This window comes from Haliotis rubra, unplaced genomic scaffold (genome assembly GCF_003918875.1).
Source record: "Haliotis rubra isolate DU_JTF1 unplaced genomic scaffold, ASM391887v1 Scf2092, whole genome shotgun sequence".
NCBI classification, from domain to species: domain Eukaryota; kingdom Metazoa; phylum Mollusca; class Gastropoda; order Lepetellida; family Haliotidae; genus Haliotis; species Haliotis rubra.
In genome coordinates, this window is record NW_025766106.1 from 18,631 (window position 1) to 44,067 (window position 25,437).

The 25,437-nt window shown below is 39.9% G+C and overlaps 2 protein-coding genes across 3 annotated transcripts; both read left to right on the forward strand.

Annotated features, from left to right (window-relative positions):
• The first annotated feature begins 8,020 nt into the window (after positions 1 to 8,020).
• LOC124276443 lies at positions 8,021 to 10,131 on the forward strand. The gene is made up of 2 exons (XM_046712100.1): positions 8,021 to 8,832; positions 8,930 to 10,131. The coding sequence occupies exons 1-2, from the start codon at positions 8,249 to 8,251 to the stop codon at positions 10,110 to 10,112; spliced, it is 1,767 nt and encodes a 588-aa protein (XP_046568056.1). The 5' UTR covers positions 8,021 to 8,248; the 3' UTR covers positions 10,113 to 10,131.
• On the forward strand, positions 9,961 to 23,756 carry LOC124276442. Of its 2 annotated transcripts, none has more exons than XM_046712098.1 (15): positions 9,961 to 10,131; positions 16,090 to 16,109; positions 16,309 to 16,429; positions 16,810 to 17,594; positions 17,803 to 17,933; positions 18,198 to 18,238; positions 18,751 to 18,871; positions 19,252 to 20,035; positions 20,244 to 20,374; positions 20,639 to 20,679; positions 21,192 to 21,312; positions 21,693 to 22,476; positions 22,686 to 22,816; positions 23,081 to 23,121; positions 23,627 to 23,756. In XM_046712098.1, the coding sequence occupies exons 4-15, from the start codon at positions 16,891 to 16,893 to the stop codon at positions 23,753 to 23,755; spliced, it is 3,159 nt and encodes a 1,052-aa protein (XP_046568054.1). In that variant the 5' UTR covers positions 9,961 to 10,131; positions 16,090 to 16,109; positions 16,309 to 16,429; positions 16,810 to 16,890; the 3' UTR covers position 23,756. The 2 variants fall into 2 exon arrangements, with proteins under 2 accessions (XP_046568054.1, XP_046568055.1); XM_046712099.1 differs by lacking the exon at positions 9,961 to 10,131 and adding an exon at positions 11,188 to 11,450.
• Positions 23,757 to 25,437: the final 1,681 nt, after the last annotated feature.

A 25,437-nucleotide genomic window follows, 5' to 3' on the forward strand; every position in this document is an offset into this window, starting at 1 on the left:
CAAATTGGAAAATTGGATCAGTCACTATGCCATCTATGCATTAAAAAAATCCGAAAAGCATATACACTGCTTGTATACTTTATTGCAATCAGACAGGAACTACTGGGGGTATTCTCAAATACATGTAACAACATCTGATGAGCATCCACCCTTCCTAATGTCCCGCTGTTTGGGTTGAAGAAATTTTGTCAAGGTGGCCAGAAGCCCAGTCCCTGTGTCCGTCATGGTTGAGGGAGCAGATACCGACAAGCGTGCAGTTTGGTTTGGTAATTAGACTGTTGGCGAGAAACATTAATCGCTCTGGATCAGTTCCCCTCTTATTACATTGGGATATATACATGTAATGAGAAGAAGCATGAAAGTGTACATTCGATTTCGATTAAATAAAATCTGTCCATATAGTCTCCCGTTACCACTCGTGGCTTACGCCTTCTATGTTTTTTTATGTGTTTTATATTTCAATGTTTATATGCTGAGACTGAAATGAAACACTATCTTTATACATATATTTGGCTCGTTTTCTCATTTGGTGTGCTGTCACTCGCATAATCCGGAATATCCTCTTCTATCAACACGTAGGCCTGTCATTGTCTCTATAATCCAATGTTAATTTGGTAACGGACGGGACATCAACATTTCTCTTAACTCATCTGTTTGGACCAAAGGTCGATAGAGGGGGAGTTTCCATGTATATTCTCACGCCGTTATCAAGATAACAGTTACTACAACCAGGTGAACAGAAGTATATATGCATAGTGACTAGCAGCAAATTAACACCAGGTAATTCAGCAACTAGCACATCGTTGGGGCCAACAGGAGAGTAAGATCAACAAGTCTAAATCCACTCCTTTGTCCAAGTGATGGAATCAATCAACATTCAATCAGCTTGTCTATCCTGAACGTTGTACATCGGAATGCCGCTCTATGCAATAAACATGGAGTTGTTATCACATAAGTGGTATGTTTCGTTGTGTATCCCCATACTGTTTACTGCAGTATAAGTGGAAACTGCTTCACTTTGCGAATGACCAATCTTTTGAAGTTGATTTAAGTTCTACTTTAAGTAAACTGCTACCTAACAGATTCATCTCAGATTAAAACATCTCATTCCAAAGTCGTGTTTTCTATTTCAGGTTCTAAGAAATACTGCATTTTTACATATTAGACATAAATCTATCGGTACCAGTTTGACGTGTCTGGTCATGAGTTAACTAACATAGTGATTATATATTTTTGACCATTACATGTGTCATTCACACGTCATGTATGCCATTCTAATGTTCTCTGATCCATTTCATCATACAGCATTTATTTCATTCAATGTTTTGAAGCTCATATGAAAACATGAAAAATGTTACTGTTCCAGTTCCTTTTGAAGAGTGAAATTATTTTTGTTTTTGGAGTGTTCCAACCAATAAAGTCATTATGGTTACAATCGGCCTGATTTTAATTAATACCTATCAAGTTAGATGTTATACACGCGTGCATGCACACACACCCACACAAAACATCCGTAATTTGTGAATTCTGTTCGGACGATAAAGACATATCTAATTTGATGAGAATCACTCTATAAATTATCTTCCCTTACTATGAGAGAAGCATGGCATTATTCATTCATTTTTTAATAAATTTATCTGCATAAAAGAAGGTATTATCAAAAATGTGAAACAAACTTCCGTATACTACCATTTCACAAACATTGCGATATTGACCATGGAATAATGTTAAGTTTAGTCTGTTTTCAATGTCATAATATGTGAGGTTCCTCATTCACACATACATACAAACTGACAGCATAAAACAAAACAATATGCAACCAACCCAATGTAATACAATCCAGTTTTCACCGCCTGTGCATACCGCACTGTTGACGAATCTCTCAGGTGTGTTAGAGCAATAATCACATCGCTACATGATTAACAAACCTACAGCTCAGCAGATTTTAATAACTTATCTTTTTAATCAGAAAAATAAGAGTTATGGATGTCTACTTCTTTATTGAGAATAACACGAAGTTTCGGAGCATATGCTTGCTCCTTCATCAGGTGAAAATCAGGTCACAGTAATGCATTCCACTTCTTAATGCCCATCAAAGATTTAACTTACTTCCAGAGGCTTCTTTAAGAGGCATAAAAACGTGTTAATTAACAAGGCAGTAGGCCTTGTTAATTGGTGACTATTAACTGCCCTGATTCACTCATCACTCAACAAGGGATTAGGTCCTGGGGCGTGCAAAGAACAATAATTTACCATCACCCACCAGTTATCTCCCTTTGTAGATATATTCCAAAATTGTACATTTTTTGGGAATCTCATATTTCCAAAATTGGAAACATTGTTCTTGAATATGTCATGCTTCTTAAATATTTCATGCAATTCGAACAGCAACTGTTTGACTGCCTTTCTACTTTTTTAACACATCCTTGCACTTTGCTATTGCTAGAAGACTCTGAAAATTTACTTAGGTAAATAGGTAAATACAGTTTTAGCACACAGCAAATGCTTATATGTATTTCGTATGCAACAATGAAGTTCTGTCCGTATTCTCAAAATAGTGTCGGCCCATAGGTTTTCACATGCAATACAGCAATTAATACTCCCTTGTTGTAACCCGTGTTAGGTGGTATAAACCTACACATGTCATTTGTCATCATTCACTTGATGGTCAGTTAATGAATTTATAACAGGTATAATTGGTGGTAACACCACTTAGATAACCCGACAAATGTTCCCATTTTGCATTTCTTGTGTCTGGAGTAAATACTCAACATTATAAACATCGATCAAACGATTAACCCATACGTTTATCTTACACAGCGGATTTGTCAAAAGGTAGTGTTTGTGTATGTAGATTTACTAATCTATACTGAATACACTCTGTCGTGTCTGTGTCTGCGTAAAACAACTTCCTTCTTTCAAAGGATTAACCGCCAAGACATTGATTCTCATTATTGGCTAACTAAATTAATTTTTTGTAAAGAATGGCGGACATTATGCAATTAGTTCCCAGGTATGCTATCTTTGGTGACCAATGAGACTATATACCAATGTGAGATACCTGAAACGATATATCACTTTTCGTAAACATGTATTAGACTGTTAAAAGACACATCATTTGGAACTGCTGCAGGTGAATGGTATATCACTCATTTTTTGTGGATATTGATGGATACATTCCTTGAACAAAGTAATCGCCTGACATTGTTCTTGTAACTCTAATCTGTTTTAATTTTAATAATTGCATTTTGTTTTTTTTTTCATTTTTCGTAGCATTCCACAGAATCATTGTTTTCGTCGTGAAGTAATGACAACATACACTAGGGCGTGTGCGAATTATGATTTACATTGGCAAACTATAAAATGTCTAGATATTCCAGTTATAAGTATAGGCAGATCGCCTGATTATTATTTGGTTTCAAAATGCATACAAGTATGATAATAAACTAATTAGGATAATAAGACCAAATATAAAGACGCACGTTGACTAGTATCTACATACTGGTGAGTGGACGTTTACCACGTGAGTGTAGCAAGAAATTTATTGGGCAGTATTGTCACTTCCTCGCTTCCGAGGAAGAAATCGTTATGTTACAAGTTGTGTCATGCCAAATCCTGTTGGCCATTACTCAAATACATGTTTAACTACGAGTAGAAAGTAGTTTCGATTTTCTAACTTGATGAAAACAAACCATAATCTCATTAATTCTTTAACAGACTTTAGCCCGTGATGTTACGATTATTAAAAAAACATCAGCCAGTCTGAGAATAAATGCTATTTAGGTTTGTTTTCACCGAGTTACAAAATCAAAACTACTTTCTACTGGTAGTAAAATCTGTATTTGATTGATGTCAAATAGGATTTTGAATGACATATCTTATAACATAACAATTTCTCTCGTGGAAGCAAGGTGGGTGTCAATATAATACTACTTACAATATTATTGCCACTTCCACCACAACCTCGCTTCCGAGAAAGAAATCGTTATGCTTCAAGTTGTGTCATGGGAAATCTTTTTTTGGTCATCAATCATATATTTATTGTACTACAACTAGTAGGTTGTTTTGATTCTTTAACTTCCGCGAAACGATCTGAACATATTTAAGATATCGTTCCAAGCTTCCACAACGCTCGCTTCGCACTCACAAACATAACCCATCTAGCACGAACTACGGGGTCCGGTGGAAGTTAGTGCATGGTGACACCATCACTCGACCCCCTAGGAGGGCAACGCAACGATTGATGGCAACGCAACGATTGATGGCAACGCAACGATTCGTTTTGCCTCGAGTAGGTTTCGTTGTTCAGACCATCCTTTAATGTTGGAATATGGGCGAAAAGTAAATATAAAACAACATGAGCGATTCTGCCCTCTGTGTATTGTACTTACCATTGAATCGGAGTACCAATTCTTTATTAAATGTTCATTTTACTGTGATCTGAGAAACAGCCTGCTACAACAATACTACATAAATAATCCATGTGAAACTAAATTTATGAACTTATTATTGTCTTCCAATTCTACAACTGTTCACAATCTTGCTAAGTTTATATTTTTTGCATTGACAAAAAGAGCGAAGTTGTCGAATATAGAGTATAAGGTTAAATAAGACATTGTACATGTAAGCATACAGCTTAATATTATATATGGCGCTGGATTGTATTGTTATCTTCATAATTGTATAACGGGTCGGTGGCCCTTGTATGAAATTAACTCTCACTCACTAGATATAAGCTTACGATGACACATACTTAAACTAAACGTGAATTCACTTTTCACCCAAAACATTGAACATTTAAAATGTGTTCACCACTGCAATTTCGACTAGTCAAGTCGATTATCCTTTCGTTAACCCCTTAAACAATCATTACTAAAACAACACCAAACATCAAAGACTACCGCCAGTCGCCTTAACGACCCCATGAAAGACTCATGCCGCCCCATGCCACTATTGCAATTAGCCCATGCAGAACAATAATTTACCATCACCCACCAGTTATCTCCCCTTGCGGATATTTCCAAGATTGGAAATTTTTGGAAACATCATCTTTCCAAAATTGGAAAGTCTTGGAAACATCATCTTTCCAAAATTGGAAATGTCTTGGAAACATCATCTTTCCAAGACATTTCCAAGCTTGGAAAGATGGATTTTTTTTTTCCAGTGTTTGTTTTCAATAGACACCAAAGATGTAGCTCATCCCAGCTCTGCGGAGCTTGTTCACACTCACTTGCAGAAAGGTAGCACACAATACTAAAACCTTGTGAAAAAGATTGGAAGATAATCCAACATCATTCTATGAGCCCATCAGAAAGCAAAGACTTTTACAGAACCATCAAAACAGAAACAGCTGAAAGAAGGCAGTCAGCTGTTTTCCAAGCTGTTCATCTCCTGTCAGATCAGGGAGTGCGACCTGCAGGAGTTCTTTCAGCACGAAAATCAATCATTCCCTGCATCTCTATGTGATGGTGGAAAGATTTATAGCTGTCGAAAGTCCCAAATGACCCCCATACTTGAGAAACACATCACGCTTACAGACCCAGAGCCAGAGACAGATGACATCATCATTGATGGTTCAGCTTTGATCCATGCACTGCCACCGAAAAGGTTTAAGACATTTGCAGACTATGCAGCCCTTGACTTTCTGCCAACTACTAGTGCATATGCCAGTATATACAAGACAACACATGTTGCCTGTGATATGTACAGTCCATTAAGTCTGGAAGCAGACAGAAGGTCCAAAAGAGGACAAGGAGTAAGACGCAAGGTGACAGAAAAGAATAGCGTTCCTTCAAAGTGGCACAACCTTCTGAGGCACAATGACAACAAGTCGGAGCTGTTTCACATCCTGGCAGACAGGATTATCCAGATGTCTGAACCAAACTTGGTTATTGTGACCAAGGGACACTAAGCACTTGGCACACACAAGTTGAATCTGACTGAACTGGACGAATGTTCTCATGAGGAGGCAGACAGACGCATTTCAGATATGCTTCAACCCACGGGAGCAAATCCATCATAATCAAAGCCAATGACACAGATGTCCTTGTGATTGGCCTGAGTATGTTCCCAACACTGCAAAGCATGGGTCTGCAGCAGCTGTGGCTCTTATTTGGCCAAGGTCAGAGCCTTCGATGGATTGGCATTCACAACCTGCACAGCTCTGTTGGTCAAGAGAAGGAAAGGCATATTGTTCTTCCATGCTTTTACGGGTTGTGATGTGGTGCCAGCTTTAAGGAATAAAGGGGAAAAGACAGCTTGGCAAACATGGGGAATTTTCCCAGAGGCAACACCAGTATTTGCCAGACTGGGCCAGCATCCACAACCATTGAGGGTGATGACATGGAGATCCTAAAGAAGTTTGTGGTCATCATGTATGACGGGTCTAGCACTGTAGATGGTGTGGATGAGGCTAGACTCGACTTATTTGCCAGAAAGCAGAGACCATATGAAGCCATCCCTCCAACCAGAGCAGCTCTAATGCAACACGCTTAACGTGCAGCATATCAGGCTGGTTGTGTGTAGGCTCAGGCAATTCTGAGCCAGCCGGAAGCAGAGAGTCCAGCTGACTGGGGATGGGCGAAGTATGGAAAACCTTCTGGACAGCCAACTCTCCCATTGCAAAGCTCACTAAGTGTGACTGCACGTCTGGCTGTCGTGGCAGGTGCAAATGCTACCGGTTTGGCCTCACATACACAACCTTGTGCAGTTGCAAATGTGAAGTGTAGTTTCTCTGTTATTCTGGGTGCAGTTGTTAGTTCAGGTACAATTTCGACTGTTTCTTTGCTAAAACTGCCATTTGATTTATGCATTGTTTTGGTATTGTTATAAAAACAACTTCATTTTGTCATAAAAATTAAAATAAGTAGTTTTACTTGAAGTAGTTACAACTTACAAAGTAATTATTAGTAATTTTTAGTGTAGACGGCGGCTATCTTTGTTTTTCGCCTGGCTAATGCCCTTTTTTTTTTGAAAGAATGGACTCCAATGAACATTTGTGCCAAATTTCATGCTTGCATGATTAAGTGAACTATTTTTGCACTTATCTACTCCACTACAAAGAGCCATCCTATGTTGGGCTACGATACAAATTTACACATCAGACAGATGCTCGATTGGGGGCATGTCGAGGTGCTTAAGGGCCCGTGCAATATCCATATGCCTTCTCGTCGTAGATATCTACTGTTCGTCAGTGAGGTGGACTTTCACTGTGATTAGATTTCGGTCTAAGAACAAGGCCCTGGTATTGTAAATCTGTCCAACCAGAACAGCGACATTGAAATCTCTTTTTTTGTTAGCAATATATGTTTTTATTTCCCTTTAGATAAATTAGGAGACTTTTGATTGGTTAATAGCCAAGGATCGGGTGATCAGGCTCACTCACTTGGTTGACACATGTTATCGTATCCCTATTGCATAGATTGATGCTCATGATGTTGATCACTGGATTGTCTGGTCCAGACCCGATTATTTACAATCCGCCGCCATATAGACGCCGAATATTGCTGTGGGCGGGGTTAAACTAGGAACCAACCAACGTAATAGTAATAATAACGATGAATTGGTAGAGTGGTGAATAATGGAGTGGTTAATAATGGGTGAGGGACATTTCCACATTTAATGCATCACTGACAAACATCCCCATGTTGATATTTTTATTGACTTGCCTTTTCGTGTGTTTGTGATCGGTACCACCAGTAGGGTACGATACGCTCCCGCAAATACAACCTATTTTCTTGGGTCGGCAACATCCCTGAATAATACAAGTAACGATACTAATCCTGCATAATGATATGAATCATGTGAACATATCGCTCGCGCAGCGGTAATGTAAAGCTTAATGCATAGTTAGATGTAATGTATTGTACGATCAAACAATCAAACAAGCAGTCAAACACTGTTGATGCAGATTACCTAAAACATATTGTATGCAATAGCCAGTTAGCAAGTTTAACTCTTTTTCTTTACTGGTTGTTTTTCTCTTTCATTGCAAAACCGGGTCAAATTCTTAAAGCATTGCATACAATGTGGCTGTGCAGGATAAGTATACGCTCATTGGCTGTGTATCACGTGATGTGCTGACGTGGTTGCCACGCATGTGTATAAGTCAATACCACATTATGTACGGCGCAGTTGGACAGACGTCTCCGTTTCATGCTATCTGTGCTTGTGCCTCTGTAGGAACTTGTATTAACAGTCAAACTTCTGTGTTCATATGTGAAACTTTATCACCAGGTTTCCAGATGCCATGATACTATGTGACTATTGTGGAGATGAAATACAGCCAGATTCACCAGGTGTAAATGTGTACAACAAGGATGTGGACGTGCGTTATGTGACAAAGCAGGATTGTATTCCAGTTGGTTTTGAATGTGCCTCGGTATGTGTCAAAGGGGACAAAATCGCATATCTGAAAGAAGGAAGCATATTGCCGAAAGGTTTTGAATGCGTAACTGTTTCTGTCAGGGATCGAGACATAGTATATGCAAGGAACCAGAACTTAATACCAGAAGGCTTTGAAGAAGTTACAGTGTACACCAGGAATGGGGAAGTAAAATACGCAAGACAAGGTGACAGCCACCCTACAGAATTTGATCGGGTTTCAACCTATGCAAAGAACGAAGAAATAAAGCATGAGAAAGAAAGTCATCTTACCCCAATAGGTTTTGAACAAGTGACTGTGTGTGTGAAAACCGAAGACATATTATACACAAGGCAAGCAGAGCTTAAACCAACAGGTTCTGAGCCCGCGTCAGTTTATGTGAAAAATGAGGATATCGCACATGCAAAGTGCCGCCAAGTAAAAGCAGAATTTCACACAGAGTGCCTGAAGTAAGTATTGCATTTTAACCAATGAATAAGCACAGTTTGATTCTTGATTTCTTGCGTTTTATTCCGTGCATTTATTCTGACATTTTTATCATTTCAGTCAATGCATTCCACGGAGTGAGGAGGCAGCTCGTCAGTTCCTGGAAGGAGCTTCACCAAAAAGCAATGTCCTGTCTATCGGGATTCATGTCAAGTACTTATTTGGAGAAGGGAGAGCAAACCCAGAGCAGAAAAAGAGAAAAAAGGAGAAGAGAGATCGTAAAGCTATTGAGTTACGGAGAAAAGTATCGGCTCTGCGGAATTCCAACTCTGGATATATACTGATTCATCTTGTTGGCCTGGCACCGGAAGATTCTTTCACTGGCGCATTTGATGAGTTTGCTGACCCCAAACTTCACGATTTGATTCAAGATGACAAACAGTTTTGTGATGTTTACAAGAAACAGCCACTGAACAGTCACTATACTTGTCACGGCTTTGGCGACTTTCTCGTGCTGTATGTTGGACCTTCTTCAAACGTAACGACTTCTAAATTCAATACGAAGACAACACTCGATGACTGCATCGAAGATATTCGTGCCGAAACGCTCAGAACATTTGTTAGGGAAAGAAAATCCTTGTGCAACACATTCCATTCACTTCCTGGTGTGACCCAGGCACATCACCTTCTGAATGTGCACGAAAACAGATCAATTCAATTGAAAAGTCACTTTTCTCAAAAGAAAGATGCTCGAGCAATAGCAGAGGACATCATCAAGAATCATAAACTTGCAGAATATATCAGCGCATTTACTAAAACTGAATGTGGTGGTTCCTTTCTTTATGGCGTCCATGAGAAAACTACTTTCAAGAAGGGATATGGTTATGAGACTAAAGTAAACCGCATCCAACCAGTCATCCTGAAGGACAGAACCGTTTTCGGGGACACTTTAGGGGATAACATTCGGAATATTGTCCTCGTCTGTGACTATGATGGAAATGACATATTCCCAGATCCAAATATTTTCCAAATTCATTTTATTCCTTGCAGACCAGCGGAGGAACGCACACCAGCGGAGGAAATAGTTTATCGGCGAGACAGTGGAGAACCTGTACATGATGGACATGGTGATGAAGATGGTGTAGTTGTTCATGTGGCTGTCAGACCAGTGAGTGGGATAGTGTTCCATGACAAACAAGGACCGCTTGCATATAGATATGACAGACAATTCAAACGGATCACACGGATAGATCTCAAGGACTGGGTACGTGCTCTCACAAAACGGAAAATATCTCAGCAGTGAACTGATGTAACATACGACGGTAAGTTACTGATGTCGCCTAAAGTTCATCTTACCTACTCAAATCTGTATAACTAGTAATATGGTATACTTAGAATATAAAGTTACTCTGTTTTCAATTTTGCGGTCCTTTATCGTTGATTTAAGACCGCTAAATGAAATTAAAAACCGAACGCGTTATCGGTTTTAAAGGAAACATTTAGCGGTCTTAAATCAACGATAAAGGACCGCAAAATTGAAAACAGAGTAGCTTTATCTTCATTCTAGCACGACTGGTAAGCGGTTTAAAACCGAACTGTTTGGCGCGCAAGAACACAAGGCGCGAAGGGGCCTTTTTCCTGGAAATCGCTTGGAAATCGTCCCGTTGAGGGACAGGTTGTGTAATGAACAAAATAAGACTTTTTCAACAACATAAATGCTTTATTTCAGGTACCAGTATGCTTGTATTTGTAACAAGTGGCATACATAAATAATAAAAAAATACAGATTGTACTGTGACCAAGTACAATTATTTGATTTTTCTCAAGCGAATTATTGATCTCCCCTACTGTATGACAATCGACTCGCCCAAATTCAAGACGTGAACTCGCTAAGTTTAGTCGCCGCTAACTTTATTCACGGAAATAATTGTTGATTACCACCCTTCTATTCCCAATTTAGAAAAACCTGACATGCCGCGTTTTATATGGGATACATGGACAATGGAAGTGGAAGGACTGGGCATTACGGCCGGGACGGAAGCGGTCAGGTTAGGACGTGTGGGCGTCGACGTCAACACACGTAGATCTGTACCCGGTTTGAATATACTGACGCTTTTGCGCTGCTGACGGATTTTCCAGCTTCGTTGTTGCTTCAATTGGATTAGGGTCAAGGAATTCTTCTTCAAACTAATTGCTTTTACTTCAAAAAACACCAAAGATGCTGCCGAGATAGAAATTGCCGATGTCCGACATGTTTGTTTACAAGCAATAGGGTCAACGAGTTAGTTGTGTTCATACGCGTGAATCGGTCACTTTAATTAGCGGTCTTAAACTGCCTTTTAAGTACGGTTTTGATGAGCTCTCAGCCAATCAGAATCGAGTATCACACAATGTCGTGCTAGAATCTTGGTTCAGGTGAGATTCAAGTTTGGTATATATGTTTGCTTCATGTCTAGAAAGATAATTAAAACTTGATGAAATGAAGCCTTCACAAATTGTAATATTTCAAAGGTAATTTTGATTTGACACACACTACATGTGTACCTAACATGTGAATAACTTGTGTGTAAAGGACGTCACAGTTTGTGAAAAGAACCTCAGAATGGTCCATCTTCATTTTCAAAGTTTCCAATTTTTTTGGGTAAGTTTCATTTCAAAGTTTGAAGTACTGTTTGATAGTGACTTAAATTACAATGCGTTCTTTTTTTACTTAAAACAAAGTCCAAAAAGTTAAATAAGGTCGACAAATTGTTAATCGTACTTGTTGTTATTTTTATATTTGTTGTTTTAAATAATGGTTTAATCTCACCACATGAAGGGATGATGTAAATCCAGCTGGGGTCCATGCAGGTAGCAAAAGTAATGTAAGCCCCTATGGTCTCTAGTATGGTGATCTACCTTCAGTTGCTTGTGATCTATAGCCCGTTTTTATAATCTAACGTCCTAAATAGTGTATAATTTCAACTTACATGTTAGTTTTAAATATCTGACTGTGATGTTCTAGTTGTTTTACTATCCTTCGCAGACAGGTTTTAAAATATAACATTATAAATTATTCAAGTATGATATGTTTTAATTACAAAACAAGCGAAGGAATTCAATGATATACTCTGCAAAAAAAGAAACGCACAGGTGAAAACTCAGGAATGTAAACACTTTATTTTGTTTCCAAATAAAACTTTAACTAATGATCGCACGAACGTAAAATTTCACATGGATGTTGTCAAGAGTCAGCTTTACAACATGCAGCTATCATTTGTCTCTGAAACCATTGCACCGGGCGTACAGATGGCGTGGAGGTCAGTACCTGTTGTGACCACCTCGAGCTTGCAACACAGCTTGGCACCTCCTGTCCATGGACATGATCAGTCTTTGAATCCGTGCTTGGGGGATCCTCCTCCATTCCACCTGCAAGGCTTGAGACAGTTGTTGCAACGTTTGGGGTTGAGGCTGACGACGTCGAACGCGTTTCCCAAGCTGGTCCCACAAATGCTCTATTGGGTTCAAATCGGGGATTTTGAAGGCCAGGGAAGAACTGTGATGTTCTGATTCGTCAGGTAGTCCATCGTGATGCGAGCCACGTGCGGTCTGGCGTTGTCCTGTTGGAAAACGTGACGTTGAGGGTTGATGACAGGTAAAAGATGACGTTGCAGAATTTCATCCCTGTAACGAATTGCAGTCAGGTTACCACGGACGTGCACCAAGTCACTTCTCCGTTGTAAGAAATGGCCCCCATACCATCACACTTTTCCTCCAAATCTGTCCGCTTCAACTACACAATTACGGGCGTAACGTTCGTTTCTCCGTCTATAGACCCTCGTCCTACCATCGTGTCTTTGAAGTTGGAAACGAGATTCGTCGCTGAACCAAATTCGCTGCCAATGTCTCCAATTCCATCTCTGGACGTTCCTGCACCATCGAACACGTGCCAGGCGATGATGAGGTCGTAGTGTGCATCCTACGTGAGGTCGTCGAGGGCGTATCCCGTGCTGTCTGAGGCGATTTCTGATGGTCTGGGCGGAGACGCGGCGAAGACCTGGGACGTTCTCTGCTGTTTGTGTTGTTGGGACGGCCCGGTTACGTAAATGGAACACCCGGATGTAGCGGTCCTGTGCAGCATTGGTTACCCGTGGTCTACCACTCCGAGGTCGGTCGCGGGTCGAGCCCAGTTGATTGTAGCGCCTCCATAAACGGAAATTGTTGTGTGATGCACGTTGAAGTGTCTTGCAACTGATGACTGAGATTCGCCAGCTTCAAGACGTCCGATGGCGATGTTCCGGTCAGCTTCGCTAAGTCGTGGCATGTTGAATTCGTCAGTAAACTGGCGTTGAAAGTGAATTGAACACGTTAAACTGCCTTCCTCATATACCCTACACACTGGTGCATAGGTGAAGCAACTTTCACGTGCATATCGTTTGAAGTGTCATTTACACGTGAAAATTTCATGATATTTTCAAAAACCATCATCAAACAACAATATTTCATGAAATGGTGTGTTTGAGCGATACTTAATGGATATGAACAAGTATACATTATGTTTGGTTAAAGTAACCGGGTTTTGTTTGCATAGAAATAAAATAAAGTTAATTTTAAATTTCATTATCACCTGTGCGTTTCTTTTTTTGTATATGAGTATATGAGAGTATATGTTGTAAATTGCCCCCCTTCACGTTTACTGACAAATGTTATTTTAGGTAATAGGGTCGCAAATGTTTGGTCCCCTGTCTAAAAAATGTCCATTTATATTATACGAATCATTCGGGTATCAGATCTATAAACTGTAATACACATGTAGTTATGGGGCTAACATACGACAGACGAAACAACGTCAATGAATATCTGTACAGTTTCTTCAAACAAAATTAAAGGTATTCGTTGAAGGTGAATGTATCAACCTTTATAAAGAAGTCGAACGAAGTGTAGTCCTCATAGTTAACTGTAGAGGACGCAACGTGTGGGACTCGTAAAGACCCGGATTAGAACTGGTTTTCAGCAACCCATGGTTGTCATAAGAGGCGACTAACGAGATCGGGTGGTAGGACTCGCTGACTTGGTTGACACATGTCATTGTATCCCAATTGCGTAGATCGATGCTCTTGACGTTGATCAATGGATTGTCTGGTCCAGACTTGATTAGTTACAGACCGTCACCATGGAGCTGGAATAATGCTCAGTGCGGTGCTTTAAACAACCAACCTACCAACATACCGTGTACGCGAGACGGTCTTCTGTTATGAGAGGGGGGTCACTCATGCGCGTGACTGCCTGACTACAGACAAGAATTTCTGCATGTCACACGGAAACGCGTGCATATTTTTCAGAAAAGTAAATTCATTACTTTCTGAAAGCTTATTCATCCTAGAAGCGAAATATACATGTAGCTTTCGAAGCACACGAACGCACACCTGTTTGTTATAGTGTGGAAACATATTTACTTTATTTGAAACTGCTTGAAGCCATCTCGCGTGGAAGTGACCGAGTTATTAATGGGAGGTAACCGACGCCTGACTAAATTGTTCAGTCAAAACATGCCTCGTGTTACCTGGACTCTCTGGAGTATACATAATACGTATGGCAACGTTTATCTCGCGTTTTAAAACAGTTCCTCTTTACGGCGAAGAAGATATAATACATTAATACCGTATTATGAATAACAATATCGTGTCGGTTCTATATTATTTCGTGGAAGTAAAACCATTGGAAATCACGACTGAGAAAGGGTGTCCCTTCCATTGATGTAAAAACAAAGCGCCTGGGAGGTCATAGTTTTCAGTTTGCTGTCATGTTAGTTGGTTTTGACCACAATTTTCTCTTATGTGCAATTTTCACAGAAACACTATTTTAATACTTTCTCAAAGGTTCCTCGTCACAGACAGCAACATCGGAAATGGGGGTGAGGGACCACTTTTACCAAAAGCGTTATTTCTGGCTAATTCAGCTTCCAGCGGTGGTTTAAAAAGGAGAGTGGTGTGGTTCAGGGACATCATTGGATGTCTCTGGTTACTTAAGGGATAATACAACGGTGTCCATAGCCATTAGTCGTGACACCATCACCAGCAATCCATCGTTTCGTGTCCATGGGGGACAAGGATGTTTTGTTTAATGTTATCCGGTAGATCCTGCATGCACGTGTATAATCAGGGCGACAATCACACATTTCAGATATGCCCCTGAGACACCAATTCGCACTAGCGCTTGTGAATTTCTAATGTAATCACGGTATTGTTAACCAAAATTGTACAGAGTATGACTTGGTATTGTATTTTAACGTACACCCGTAAGAGTTATGACGAAAATGAAAGTATCGAAGGTTGAGCAGAGAAACGTAGATTTGTTTTTGATTTAATTCTAATTTGTTTCCTTTAAGGTTTTTCTTAATATGATACATATTCACACACATACACACACACACTAAGAGAGAGACACAGATATATATATATATATATATATATATATATACACACACTAGGGCTGCGCAATATAACTGGTTTACCGGTTCAGACATGAAAACGATACGTATTGCGATATGCTGATCGAAAACCGGTATTTTGACATGCATTCGGAAAACTTCGTAACACTCGGAAATTTTCGGATATTTCCGTTTTTTGAATTGTTCTTTTCCCTGTTTCATTAGTGCCAAATGTTACTTACATTTATATTTTGTCTTGATTAAAAGTTTTTTATAAAAGGTTAATCAATCATGAAGTCACATTGGCAACATTTGTATACAGTTGCATTGTGACGTCATGACAAAGTGACGTCATAACAATCCGTTTAGCCGTAATCACTGCTCCCTGAAGATAAAAGTGAAACATGTTTATAGAAGATCCGTGTTGTGTGATTATTTCAGAAACTTCTTCTTATATATTTATTATGTACTACTGTACGCTCGGTATTCTCATCACTTTCTTTATATATATATATATATATATATATATATATATATGGGTGTGTGTCTATATATATATGTTTGTGTATGTATATATATAGATATATAGATAGATAGATGAACTGCCAATTATACACCAGGTATTGTCCTTGATCATCTATGTCAAAGTAATCTCTACATGAAAGTAATTATATGAAACCCTTGTCGTAATCATTAAGAATTCTCTGACATAAGCTGTTCGAATCCGTCTTTATCAAAATGCCTCACTAAACAATCTAATCTTATATCATGTTGCATTCGAGTAATCTTTATTGAGAACGTAGTGTGGTACTGATCGATGGAAATGTCTTTTTTACAATATTCTTCATGTCTCGACTTTTGAATATTGCAGGCAGGATGTGGAAGCTTCTGGTAGGTACATATATATTTGGTACAACGTTTATCTGCAAGCTGGTAAAAGCAAAGACCATCTCATATCCATAAATAAAAGACAATAACAAGGCCATTAATGTTTCCCTAAAGCGATGAAAGCTGTTGAACGTCTCGGTCATCAACAATACTGTTTCCCTCTGTTTTATTAAATATTCATAACCTTTACTTTATGTTGCAGCAAAATATCACAAAGGAGGATGAGCAGGATCTTTATCTTGGGACAAATGACATCTTTCGTCCTGACCTGAAACAGATTGGAAACAGTCTCTTTGAAATCAGAAGATACTTTATTGAGAAGGGTAACTAAATCATTGTAAAACTTAGTAGATCATTGACGTAGACTATGGGAATGCCTTCAACAGTTGAAGCAAACCATAAATCATGTAGCAATGTCTTGCTCATGTTGATTTATACTGAAGCCATTTGCGAATGGGTTTTAGTCAACTATTCTGATTAGCTAAGGCGTATTGCCCCTAAAAGCCTTCCATATTGCCTTTCAGCGACCCAATTACATCAGCTTCCATGTCAGGTTTGCCCAAGTGAAGCATTTCTGTCCCTTTACGATTCCTTTGTGTTATACTCGTGTCTAAGCAGTGTCACAAAATAGACACAGGACTATCCTATGTGTAACGGACATACCTCCATCGAGATGTATTATTTGATTAATTTTATTTTCCAGATGGCCAGAATTTTGCGCCAATAAAACTAAGGACCCCTTTAGCACAAGTGAAAGAACGACTCATCGAACACATAGAAAATCATGCATACGACTTTGTTTTTTGATCCTCTCACCAATGAAGTGGTAGATTTTCCAAATCCAAAGGCTGGACCATGTTTTGTGTTCTTGTCCCATTCGTTATCAGTTGCGTTAGATTTCTGCACATCACCCCGACCAAGCAACATTGTATGTGATGTATTCCTGGCTCTGCCTACACAGTCTGTGATAGTTTTGTCACTGGTTGATGGGGATGAAGACTGTCCTGAAGCAGTGACATACAGTATGTCAGTGGCGAGAGGAGTGATAGAGACACTAAGCAGGTTCACTGATGAGGATATCAACTCAATCCATGGAGTCATTCCCATTTCTCTCCTTGAGGATGCTGTTGGATTTAAGAATCGATTAAAGAAGCTGGCAAATGAGTCTTCTCAGTTTGTCACAAACGATTCTTTGGTAATGACTCCCAGTAGGTATGAGAAAGTCCTGACTGCTTTCTGGGCTGGTGTTGCTGAAACGAAGTCGGTGCTAAGAGAAGAAAGTGGAGACACCGATGGCGACTATCTTAGATTTCTCACCAAAGAACAATGTATCATTCTGGTGGAGAATATAAACAGTAAGGACGTCGAGGTCAAGTGCATGCCCGGTAGTGGAGCCACGACTCTGATGCTGGAGGTGGCTAGGAGACTGAACAGACTTGGGGACACTATGCTTGTATGTAGGTCACGAAAGGAGAGGGACAGGCTCAGGTTTGTTGATTTAGTCAGTGGATTTAGTTAGGTGTTATTGCCATTGTCAACATTGGTAGTCGTATCCAGTCACGAATTAACACATGTTATAACCCAAAATATCAATTTCGTAAGTGTGTCCTCAGGAAGAGCCTCTATTTTAATAGGCCTCAACATTTGAACGATTGCTTGAAACCTGTGCTTAAGTTTTGTACAAACCCTGTTTCAGGTCGGTGTACCCATCAGCTGTAGCAGCAGAGGATCTCAGTATGGTGGACATGTCGTCCTGCGTGAATATAGTCCATGAAACCAACACGCTCATGGCACAAACAAGCGGACAACATTGGCGATTTACGACCTGTGAGTATAGTTACATATTCGTAGAACTCTGAATAGACAATGCTCGGTACTTGGTAATAAAATACAAGACTCTTTATTTGTTAAGCACGCTGCTATGTCAGGTCATAAAGGATGTTATTTGATAGATGCGAGAGAGAGAGCGATAGCAAACAGCACTGGGTTAGAATATCCACAGTAGTTCTCATGTACTGGTGATGCAAAGTAATCATTTTGTATGCAACAGACATTTTAGTTTGTTAACGACTTGGACTTTCTTCACTTCAGATCCAACTGCTGTCAAAGAACTGAAGTCCCAAGTATTGGAGGTAGAAATGATAATGTACACTTCTGTAATGATAAGCTCCTCATGTGAGGGTTTAGAGATGCTTCTTACCACATGAACAGTTTACACACATTTATTTCATTTTCTCGACAGTATCAAGTGATCGTTTTCGAATGTATATGAAAGTGGTGGTTTCTGGCAATAGGACAAGTACAATTTTTTTCATGAGTTTGCCTCTGGGTCAGGAATAGCTACACGCATAGGCATTGAGATCCACAACATATCATGTAAAAGCTTCCACGTCCACTTCTTCTTAATCACTTGCACAACATCTTTATATGTATTTGAACATATTTTACCTGCATATATATTTGGTACAACGTTTATCTATAAAGCTGCTAAAGGCAAAGACCATCTCATATCCATAAATAAAAGACAATCACAAGTACATTTATGTTTCCCTAAAGAACTGGAAGCTGTTGAACGTCTCGGTCATCAACAATACTGTTTCCCTCTGTTTTATTTAATATTCATAACCTTTACTTTATGTTGCAGCAAAATATCACAAAGGAGGATGAGCAGGATCTTTATCTTGGGACAAATGACATCTTTCGTCCTGACCTGAAACAGATTGGAAACAGTCTCTTTGAAATCAGAAGATACTTTATTGAGAAGGGTAACTAAATCATTGTAAAACTTAGTAGATCATTGACGTAGACTATGGGAATGCCTTCAACAGTTGAAGCAAACCATAAATCATGTAGCAATGTCTTGCTCATGTTGATTTATACTGAAGCCATTTGCGAATGGGTTTTAGTCAACTATTCTGATAAGCTAAAGCGTATTGCCCTTAAAAGCCTTCCATATTGCCTTTCAGCGACCCAATTACATCAGCTTCCATGTCAGGTTTGCCCAAGTGAAGCATTTCTGTCCCTTTACGATTCCTTTGTGTTATACTCGTGTCTAAGCAGTGTCACAAAATTGACACAGGACTATCCTATGTGTAACGGACATACCTCCATCGAGATGTATTATTTGATTAATTTTATTTTCCAGATGGCCAGAATTTTGCGCCAACAAAACTAAGGACCCCTTTAGCACAAGTGAAAGAACGACTCATCGAACACATAGAAAATCATGCATACGACTTTGTTTTTGATCCTCTCACCAATGAAGTGGTAGATTTTCCAAATCCAAAGGCTGGACCATGTTTTGTGTTCTTGTCCCATTCGTTATCAGTTGCGTTAGATTTCTGCACATCACCCCGACCAAGCAACATTGTATGTGATGTATTCCTGGCTCTGCCTACACAGTCTGTGATAGTTTTGTCACTGGTTGATGGGGATGAAGACTGTCCTGAAGCAGTGACATACAGTATGTCAGTGGCGAGAGGAGTGATAGAGACACTAAGCAGGTTCACTGATGAGGATATCAACTCAATCCATGGAGTCATTCCCATTTCTCTCCTTGAGGATGCTGTTGGATTTAAGAATCGATTAAAGAAGCTGGCAAATGAGTCTTCTCAGTTTGTCACAAACGATTCTTTGGTAATGACTCCCAGTAGGTATGAGAAAGTCCTGACTGCTTTCTGGGCTGGTGTTGCTGAAACGAAGTCGGTGCTAAGAGAAGAAAGTGGAGACACCGATGGCGACTATCTTAGATTTCTCACCAAAGAACAATGTATCATTCTGGTGGAGAATATAAACAGTAAGGACGTCGAGGTCAAGTGCATGCCCGGTAGTGGAGCCACGACTCTGATGCTGGAGGTGGCTAGGAGACTGAACAGACTTGGGGACACTATGCTTGTATGTAGGTCACGAAAGGAGAGGGACAGGCTCAGGTTTGTTGATTTAGTCAGTGGATTTAGTTAGGTGTTATTGCCATTGTCAACATTGGTAGTCGTATCCAGTCACGAATTAACACATGTTATAACCCAAAATATCAATTTCGTAAGTGTGTCCTCAGGAAGAGCCTCTATTTTAATAGGCCTCAACATTTGAACGATTGCTTGAAACCTGTGCTTAAGTTTTGTACAAACCCTGTTTCAGGTCGGTGTACCCATCAGCTGTAGCAGCAGAGGATCTCAGTATGGTGGACATGTCGTCCTGCGTGAATATAGTCCATGAAACCAACACGCTCATGGCACAAACAAGCGGACAACATTGGCGATTTACGACCTGTGAGTATAGTTACATATTCGTAGAACTCTGAATAGACAATGCTCGGTACTTGGTAATAAAATACAAGACTCTTTATTTGTTAAGCACGCTGCTATGTCAGGTCATAAAGGATGTTATTTGATAGATGCGAGAGAGAGAGCGATAGCAAACAGCACTGGGTTAGAATATCCACAGTAGTTCTCATGTACTGGTGATGCAAAGTAATCATTTTGTATGCAACAGACATTTTAGTTTGTTAACGACTTGGACTTTCTTCACTTCAGATCCAACTGCTGTCAAAGAACTGAAGTCCCAAGTATTGGAGGTAGAAATGATAATGTACACTTCTGTAATGATAAGCTCCTCATGTGAGGGTTTAGAGATGCTTCTTACCACATGAACAGTTTACACACATTTATTTCATTTTCTCGACAGTATCAAGTGATCGTTTTCGAATGTATATGAAAGTGGTGGTTTCTGGCAATAGGACAAGTACAATTTTTTTCATGAGTTTGCCTCTGGGTCAGGAATAGCTACACGCATAGGCATTGAGATCCACAACATATCATGTAAAAGCTTCCACGTCCACTTCTTCTTAATCACTTGCACAACATCTTTATATGTATTTGAACATATTTTACCTGCATATATATTTGGTACAACGTTTATCTATAAAGCTGCTAAAGGCAAAGACCATCTCATATCCATAAATAAAAGACAATCACAAGTACATTTATGTTTCCCTAAAGAACTGGAAGCTGTTGAACGTCTCGGTCATCAACAATACTGTTTCCCTCTGTTTTATTTAATATTCATAACCTTTACTTTATGTTGCAGCAAAATATCACAAAGGAGGATGAGCAGGATCTTTATCTTGGGACAAATGACATCTTTCGTCCTGACCTGAAACAGATTGGAAACAGTCTCTTTGAAATCAGAAGATACTTTATTGAGAAGGGTAACTAAATCATTGTAAAACTTAGTAGATCATTGACGTAGACTATGGGAATGCCTTCAACAGTTGAAGCAAACCATAAAGCATGTAGCAATGTCTTGCTCATGTTGATTTATACTGAAGCCATTTGCGAATGGGTTTTAGTCAACTATTCTGATTAGCTAAGGCGTATTGCCCTTAAAAGCCTTCCATATTGCCTTTCAGCGACCCAATTACATCAGCTTCCATGTCAGGTTTGCCCAAGTGAAGCATTTCTGTCCCTTTACGATTCCTTTGTGTTATACTCGTGTCGAAGCAGTGTCACAAAATTGACACAGGACTATCCTATGTGTAACGGACATACCTCCATCGAGATGTATTATTTGATTAATTTTATTTTCCAGATGGCCAGAATTTTGCGCCAACAAAACTAAGGACCCCTTTAGCACAAGTGAAAGAACGACTCATCGAACACATAGAAAATCATGCATACGACTTTGTTTTTGATCCTCTCACCAATGAAGTGGTAGATTTTCCAAATCCAAAGGCTGGACCATGTTTTGTGTTCTTGTCCCATTCGTTATCAGTTGCGTTAGATTTCTGCACATCACCCCGACCAAGCAACATTGTATGTGATGTATTCCTGGCTCTGCCTACACAGTCTGTGATAGTTTTGTCACTGGTTGATGGGGATGAAGACTGTCCTGAAGCAGTGACATACAGTATGTCAGTGGCGAGAGGAGTGATAGAGACACTAAGCAGGTTCACTGATGAGGATATCAACTCAATCCATGGAGTCATTCCCATTTCTCTCCTTGAGGATGCTGTTGGATTTAAGAATCGATTAAAGAAGCTGGCAAATGAGTCTTCTCAGTTTGTCACAAACGATTCTTTGGTAATGACTCCCAGTAGGTATGAGAAAGTCCTGACTGCTTTCTGGGCTGGTGTTGCTGAAACGAAGTCGGTGCTAAAAGAAGAAAGTGGAGACACCGATGGCGACTATCTTAGATTTCTCACCAAAGAACAATGTATCATTCTGGTGGAGAACATAAACAGTAAGGACGTCGAGGTCAAGTGGATGTCCTGTAGTGGAGCCACGACTCTGATGCTGGAGGTGGCTAGGAGACTGAACAGACTTGGGGACACTATGCTTGTATGTAGGTCACGAAAGGAGAGGGACAGGCTCAGGTTTGTTGATTTAGTCAGTGGATTTAGTTAGGTGTTATTGCCATTGTCAACATTGGTAGTCGTATCCAGTCACGAATAAACACATGTTATAACCCAAATTATCAATTTCGTAAGTGTGTCCTCAGGAAGAGCTTCTACTTTAATAGGCCTCAACATTTGAACGATTGCTTGAAACCTGTGCTTAAGTTTTTGTACAAACCCTGTTTCAGGTCGGTGTACCCATCAGCTGTAGCAGCAGAGGATCTCAGTATGGTGGACATGTCGTCCTGTGTGAATATAGTCCATGAAACCAACACGCTCATGGCACAAACAAGCGGACAACATTGGCGATTTACGACCTGTGAGTATAGTTACATATTCGTAGAACTCTGAATAGACAGTGCTCGGTACTTGGTAATAAAATACAAGACTCTTTATTTGTTAAGCACGCTGCTATGTCAGGTCATAAAGGATGTTATTTGATAGATGCGAGAGAGAGAGCGATAGCAAACAGCACTGGGTTAGAATATCCACAGTAGTTCTCATGTACTGGTGATGCAAAGTAATCATTTTGTATGCAACAGACATTTTAGTTTGTTAACGACTTGGACTTTCTTCACTTCAGATCCAACTGCTGTCAAAGAACTGAAGTCCCAAGTATTGGAGGTAGAAATGATAATGTACACTTCTGTAATGATAAGCTCCTCATGTGAGGGTTTAGAGATGCTTCTTACCACATTAACACACATTTATTTCATTTTCTCGACAGAGTCAAGTGATCGTTTTCGAATGTATATGAAAGTGGTGGTTTCTGGCAATAGGACAAGTACAATTTTTTTCATGAGTTTGCCTCTGGGTCAGGAATAGCTACACGCATAGGCATTGAGATCCACAACATATCATGTAAAAGCTTCCACGTCCACTTCTTCTTAATCACTTGCACAACATCTTTATATGTATTTGAACATATTTTACCTGCATATATATTTGGTACAACGTTTATCTATAAAGCTGTTAAAGGCAAAGACCATCTCATATCCATAAATAAAAGACAATCACAAGTACATTTATGTTTCCCTAAAGAACTGGAAGCTGTTGAACGTCTCGGTCATCAACAATACTGTTTCCCTCTGTTTTATTTAATATTCATAACCTTTACTTTATGTTGCAGCAAAATATCACAAAGGAGGATGAGCAGGATCTTTATCTTGGGACAAATGACATCTTTCGTCCTGACCTGAAACAGATTGGAAACAGTCTCTTTGAAATCAGAAGATACTTTATTGAGAAGGGTAACTAAATCATTGTAAAGAATATGTAACCTGCGGTCGTAAATACCAATATTCATCGCTTTATTTCATGAACTTATTCACGCCGGGACATTACGCTGTCCCTGCATACGAAGATCTCTGCTGCTACGCTTTGATAATTTGCACCGGCACTGAAGCTGTTGAGGGCTTGTTAAACTCAGAATGGCTTCACGGGGAACATATTGTTTGGTGCTGTATGTGTTAATTAAATGACTGTCCGACTTATGGCAGCCTTTTAACTAATCGCTGACAAATCACCAAACCTGGCTGACTCTCGCTTTCGTGACTGTAGTGTCCCCGAAATCGATGTTCTAACCACCTCCGGCACGTCGAAATCAAACTCACCGGCATACGCCCGACGCCACTGTTTGCTATTCTCCGCAGAAATATATTACGACCATTTAACATTGAAATCTGGGCTCGAACCGTCGTCGTCTCCCACTAACGCGCCGACACCGGCAGCGATTTCATACCTACGGAAGTCATTTCAAAGAATCGTTTGTGTTAAACTGAACTCATTTGCGCTAACAATCGTTAATATCAGCTGGCTGAACCGGTATATCTCATCGTGTTGCCCAGTATTGCGCCGCCGCGTGCCTGTATCTGCTTCGAACGGTCTCTATCGGCTTCGGTATTTCTTTGGCTTTATTCAACGAGCGAAACCGAAGCCCATCACGCTTTATTAACGCTGATCGGTGATGTCGAAGTCGGCACCTTTGATAACTGAAACAGGACAGCTGGCATGGTCAGCCTTTGGTTTGGAAAATCTGCCATGATGAGGAAGAGATCGAAAGCTGAGAATGCTTACGCTGTTTCGCTGTGTTCATTATTTCGCCAAGAGGTCGCTTGGCTTTTGACGGCGCAAAACTACTGACTGAAAAACCAGGCCAGCTCGAAGCTCAATATGAACGCTGATAAAGTTACACGCCAGAAGTTGATCTGTGTCGAGCGCCACGGCATAACGGTACGATAGCTGAAATTCAATAAAGAGACGGTAAACTTCGCTTCGGTGAAGCAATGAGCGATATTGAACCAATGGCGGCTATGGAAACGGCTGCACCCGGCTGTCGAAATGATTGACTGAAACTTCCATTCATGGCTCTTTCGTACTTCAAATCGGCATGTTTGAATATTGTAGTTTCATGCTGTTGAAGACATTCCCATGGTCTGGAATTCAATACTAAGTTGCTACTGTGCGCTATAAATAAAATAGCACAATTTCAAGAGACTGTTTCAATCGTTTCGAATAAAGTTGGATGTCGTTGTCCCAGATACCGTCTCGCTGATGACACTGGCACCTCGGCATAAAGTAAAGGTTATGAATATTAAAATGAACGAGCTGTCGGCGGGCGTTCAACACAACGAGAACGCCAAATGTGCTGTGATTGTTTATTGATTATTTGCAGCATGGTGAAACGTTTGGCGCCAAACTATTGTATGCGGGTAAATATGTTCAAATATGAATGACGTGCCAGTGACCAGAAAGGGTGGACGATGACGCACGTGATTCTCTCAATGCTATGCGTCGGCAATATTCTGACTTCGGAAATTTAAACTAGAAAAATTGTAGCACCCCATCTATTGTAGAAACTACACCGCTTCGCCATTCATCTTCGATAAATGACGCGTGATGATTGGCTTTATTTAAATGATGAAGCTAAACCCGTGAAGG